The sequence below is a fragment of the Panthera tigris genome, chromosome C2, assembly GCF_018350195.1.
Source record: "Panthera tigris isolate Pti1 chromosome C2, P.tigris_Pti1_mat1.1, whole genome shotgun sequence".
In the NCBI taxonomy this organism is placed as follows: Eukaryota; Metazoa; Chordata; class Mammalia; order Carnivora; family Felidae; genus Panthera; species Panthera tigris.
Genome location: NC_056668.1, coordinates 75,429,872 through 75,435,871, shown reverse-complemented (window position 1 = coordinate 75,435,871; position 6,000 = coordinate 75,429,872). Strand labels below are relative to the sequence as shown.

At 33.9% G+C, this 6,000-nt stretch overlaps 1 protein-coding gene across 2 annotated transcripts in view; it reads right to left on the bottom strand.

Annotated features, from left to right (window-relative positions):
* Nucleotides 1-395: 395 nt before the first annotated feature.
* Nucleotides 396-6,000, bottom strand: part of FGF12 (fibroblast growth factor 12) — a 260,274-nt gene continuing 254,669 nt past the window's right edge. The window contains exon 5 of one of the 2 annotated variants that reach the window (XM_042999107.1): nt 396-1,073. In XM_042999107.1, the coding sequence (XP_042855041.1) occupies nt 955-1,073 (119 nt within the window). In that variant the 3' untranslated portion in view covers nt 396-954. The remainder of the gene's footprint in view (nt 1,074-6,000) is intronic. The other variant, XM_042999108.1, reaches the window with a different exon arrangement.

Here is a 6,000-nt window from a genome sequence, read left to right as displayed (position 1 = left end):
CAAGAGATGGTACAAAACTCTCCAATACAGTTAGACATGCACCTCTACTCTCAAATGTGTGTACAATGTAAAAAATCAGACCAAATGATAAGAGCATATAACTTATTCATCACTGCCCAGGCATGGCAATGACACAGAATTCCCAAAAGTTATTTCAGCCTTAGAACACATTTTATTTTTCTAAATGACTAAAAAAAAAAAAAAATGAGATCCTAGACTAATCCCTTTGATAAAAATATGATAATCTCCTAGGTGAATCTGAAATTCTTTTTTATGAAGGAATGATATCAGCTAACACCATTAAGTTCAACAGAAGTCTATCCTTTGCATGAAACAATCTTAAGTAACAACTTCAAGAATAAAATTTTAAACTTTTAAATGATTCCTGGCTTATACCATACAGGTGTTAGAAGAATCTATAATTTGTACATGTTCAATATCATGGTAAAAAAAAAAATCCTGGAAACAGTATGTAATTATGTGTCAATTCCAGATGCCCAAAGAAAATTCAAATTCAAAACACAGCACACATCACAGCATTATCCAAAGTTTAAGTTATTTAGGGTATTACATTGATTTCTAAGTTAAAATCTCCAAAACCCTTTTCTTTAAGATAATAACTTTATTTCACATTTATTATAGCTATGTCTTCATTATAATTGGCCTTTTATTAATAACAACACAATGTTGTGGCGTCTTGATTTATTTTTTCCCTTGATTTTATGTGTGCTAATATTTTGTGCATGTGCATTTTCTACCAAACTGCAACAGGCAAGCTTTGGTTCAATTTCTTTGTCCTACACAAAGGAAGATTTTGAGTGCAGAATCTTAGTCACTAGGTCCTGGGTTGCCATTTTATTTTCCTCTCCTTGGGTGGATTTATTGGAAGGAAATGGGTAAAGGGGAGGGGATAAAGGGAAGGGATGAGAGAGGGACAAAGGGAAGAGTTCTCAGCTATGTTGAATCTTGATTCACGACTTTGCCTCCATTCATGGTTGGTGTTCCAGAACTTTTCCTCGAACGCCCTTGTTTTTCTCCAATTTCATGTAGCGATGGCTCTCTGTACATACACACTGAAAAGCAAAATTACATCAATTACTTATTACAATAGTGGCATCAATTTGGCTTCCATAAACATCTCAAATTTAATTTCACAATATTCTTCACTCTCACCATGAGCTCTTCTCTCCTGTGTAAAAACTAGTTTTAACTGGATAACATATTTAGTGGATATAAATGACCCTCTACTAGTTTTATCGGTCATAACCTTTTAGGTCTTCTTGAACTGTGGACATAGAGTGGTTCCTGTTCTCTTACAGATAAGGCTTGAGTCTTACCTGTCTGCTAACCTATATAACAGGATTTTCATCTAGCGTTAGAGGAGACATTGCGAGCATAACATTAAAAGGATAGAAATAGATATTTTCTTAGTCCTTAGTCTGCAATCTAGTTTGCACAGGAAAAAAAAATCCTTATATACATGCTCCTAATCTTTACCTTACTACAAGAAATATGACATTGTTATATCAAATTGAAATATTTTGCACCAAATTTCAGGGCACCCTACATAAGAGGTGATAATAGGAGGGAAGGCAGAGAAATAAATCAACAACGCCATTTTCCCAATTGCTTCGAGTTTGAATATGCAACTGTGAAATTTTAGTTCACATCTACATAAGACAGTTTCTCTCTCCTCTATTGTTTTGTCTGGCTCCAAAGGTTAGTCATCTGTGAATTATCATGGCTGTTGCTAGATTATTGCATAAAAAGAATATTTTTTTCAATGCATAAGAATTCAGTTCTTATTCTTGTAAGACAGGATCTATCAGCATAAGGAATACATTAAAACATTCATTATATTGTTGTGAAATAGACATATGTGACTATATACAAGCACATGAAGTATTTCATTCAAATATCAGGAATTATTTTTATCCTTGATTTAGGAACAAAGAGTTAAGTCCCTCCATCCATTAAACCATCGCTGCAGTGCTTTGGTAATCTGAATATTATTACCAATCAAATAGCTTCCTCCCTTGGGTTTTGCCATGATGCAGGAGAGCTGAGCATGGTTATGACTGACTGGATGTCATGCAGTGATTAAGGGCACAAATTTGAAAGGGAAGCAAAAATATAAAAACAAGGAGGGGGACGAAACATAAGAGACTCTTAAATATGGAGAACAAACAGACGGTTACTAGAGGGGTTGTGGGAGAGGGGATGGGCTAAACAGGTAAGGGGCATCAAGGAATCTACCCCTGAAATCATTGTTGCACTATATGCTAACTAACTTGGATGTAAATTAAAAAAATAAAATTAAATAAAATTAAAAAAAAAAAAGAGCACCAATTTGGGAGCCACACTACCTGGGTCCATGTCCCTACTCAGTCACTTGCCAGCTCTGTTAACTTGGACACACTTTCATCACTGAAAAACTGAATTTTTATGAGGATTAAATGTCGGGAATATAGGAAGTGTCCAAAGATGTTTAAGAGAATGAAGGAGCTGATCTCTTCATGAAAATATTGAATAACAGATTTCAGAGAACACAGTGATAATTTTTTTTTTTGCTAAAGGTATTCTAAATTCAAAACTAGATTAAGAGAGTTAAGACATAAGAAATGGTCTCATTACACTAGTTCAGTGAAGAGGAGACGGGTTTTTTCACAACATCTCAGTGGTAGAGCTCCTTAAACAATAACGTGCTTTTGAAACATTCAAGGATATTGTTAAAATGGAGATTTTGATACATGTTTTTGTGGACTTGAGATTCTACATGTTTTAAAATTTATTTTGAGAGAAAGAGAGCGCACAAGCAGGGGAGGGGCAGAGAGAGAATCCCAAGCAGGCTCCATGCTTTTAGCACGGAGCCTCATGCGGGGCGCAAACCAGAGAACCATGAGGTATGACCCGAGCCGTAACCAAGAGTCAGACGCTTAACTGACTGAGCCACCCAGGTGCCCCTCTACATTTTTAATAAGCTCCCAGATGATGCTGATCTTGGCAAACTGAACCTCACTTCAGGTAGTACAAAAGGGATATATAAACTATTTTTGCTAAATATATCATGCAAAATTATTACATATATATATTTTTTACATACATATTTTAAATGAGATTTTAAAGTATTTCAATTATTGTACTAAATGGCTTCTCCAACATTCCAAAAGACCTCTGGCTTACGTAGCAAAGTTGCACAGAGTAAATGAATTCAGAAATAATTCTGTAATTTTCAGATGATGCCATTAGATAATTTAAGTTTCTACTTTCTTTTCCAAAAGACAGAAGATCCATGTGGAAGATCCTATTGAAATCTTGTAATTCCTCAAGTCTAATGTCTCTTACCTATATTTCTGTTACAGAGAAAGTGTTAAAATCTCCAAAATTAAAGCATACATTTATATATGCAAATATAGATATTTGCACAGGGAAGTAAGTGCACAGGGAACTCAGAAGTAATGAAGTGATTCCATCAGAAAGCTATTCATATGATGCCATAAACACAGCTTTTCCTACTTTGCCAGTGAGTCAACTATAAAAACCAATACATCCCCAGGACTGACTACAAGCTGCTAAATCAGAGTCTCAAAGAATGACAAAAATTATCTTTTAAAAAATATACATAATCAATATATTTTGACCTGCAAATTTCTTTATTTCTTTAAAAAAATTTTTAATGTTTATTTATTTTTGAGAGAGAGAGAGACAGAGTGTGAGAGGGGGAGGGGTAGAGAAAGAGGGAGATACAGAATCTGAAGCAGTCTCCAGGCTCTGAGCTGTCAGCACAGCCAGACACGGGGCTCAAACCCACAAACCTGAGCCCAAGTCAGACACTTAACCAACTGAGCCGCCCAGGCGTCTCTGACCTGCAAATTTCTTAAACTCCCAACTTAGAGGTACATGAAGGATGTTACTTCTGATTTAAAAAAGAATACATTTTTAAAAATAATTTTATAGCTAAATTTCTTATTTTACTACTTAGTTTTTAGTTTCCTTATGTTCTTATGTTCTAGATTCTTCCCAGGGCATTTGTTTTTACTTTTTATCTTTTCTTTTGCTTTTTCTTTTGCTTTCTTTTTCTTTTTCTTTTCTTTTTTTGCTATTTCTCACTAATACATAAAATACTTCAGTTATGACAATGTGAAATGTTGCCATTACAATTACCACTGTAGACAACTTTCCCAATAACTAAATCCTGCTGGCCATCCTGGTATCAAGTCCTTAAAGAGGTTTTTTAAAATTGGCTTCTGAAAATTTTCAGTGTTTCAAAAAGAACAAAACTCATTAGTACCATATCAGAGCATGTAAGTTGCTCTTCTTCCAGGCCTACTCACTAACTTTCCAGTATTTTCATCAAATGGAAAAATAAAATTCTGGGTTTTGAAAAAACTAGTCCATATATCTTAGTTGGAAAATGAAGAGTAAATAGTGGGTTTCTCAGTTTGCTGAAAATCCCCCTTCAGTAAGTCAAATAAATATTTGAATTTCTGTATTTCTGTTTAAAGAAAGAATTGTTTCTTTAAAGAAAACAAACTTGAGTCAATCAAGGAATTACATGCAAGTATAAACAAAGAGAGCAAAAACTTTGTCAAACAAGATTAGTTTCTTGGGCTTTCATTTTCATTATTATTGATAGACTCTGGGATGTCTGTAATACTGTCTAACTCAAGAAGCTGACAAATCAAGGGGTACAAATCTCAATCAAATTTTGAATGAAAATGTAGTTAAAAGAACACGATCCAATTAGAAAGCAAAGAAAGGACAAAACATTTCTCCCCAGTAATATAGCTCCCTTGGGTAGTTGTATCAACACTCCATAACTGCACTATTCTAAATGGCACACAATTAAAAGATGACACAGAGTACAAGAAGAGAACAGAAGGTATAACTGTTCTATAAAGTGCATTAGATGTGCAAAATGTAAAACCCATCACATTGATGTAAAACGTAACCACAATGATAATCTCGTAAATAAACTTTTAATCCCTTAAATGAATCTATTATTCAAGATTTCTCAAAGACATTTTAAATTGACTAACTCATTTGATAATCATATCAACCTTATGAATAAAGTGAGAAATTCTTATCCACATTTTTAAATATAAAGGAAACTAAGCAACTTTCCTAAAGTCAGATGGTGGGTAGCAGCAAAGCCAGGATGAGAATGTAAGGCTTCAAAATCCTAATCAAGAGTTCTTAACAAAAGCAGGAGAGCAATTCATCAAAAAATGCAACAAAAGATTATCTTATATCAGACAACGTTTAAATTATATTCATATATTAATTGAGATCCAAGTTGGCCTTACCTCTACTAAATATTCTTAATGTCATCCAAAAAAGGTTAATGAAAACAAATGCCACTATAGGATGAATCCTATGTAATAGGATGGCTATTATCAAAAATGAAGACAAAAACAAAATAACCAGTGTTGGTGAGTATGTGAAGAAACTGAAAACACTGTACATTTCTGGTAGAGATGTAAAATGTACAGCCACTATGGAAAATGATATGATGATTCCTCAAAAAATTAAACATAGAGTTATCATATGATCCAGAAATCCCACCTCTCAATATACCCAAAATAAATGAAAACAGGGATGTGAACAGGTATTTGCACACTGAGTTCAGAGTAGTATTATTTACAATAGTCAAAAGGCAGGAGTAACCAAAATATCTATCAATGGATGAATGATAAACAAAATGTAGTACATACATACCATACAATATTGTTTAACCTTAAAAAGGAAGGAAATTCTGACACAAGAGTGGATGAATCCTGAGGACATTATGCTAAGTGAAGTAAACTAGACACAAAAGGACAAATATTTTATGATTCCATTAACATAGGATATCTAAAGTAGTCATAGAGACAGGAAGGAGAATAGTGGTTTCCTGGAGCTGGGGGAAGGGAGAATGGTAACGTGTACAAGTACAATGTGAATTACTTAATGGCTCTGAAATGTACACTTACTTTGGCTAAAATGGTAAATTTTATGTTG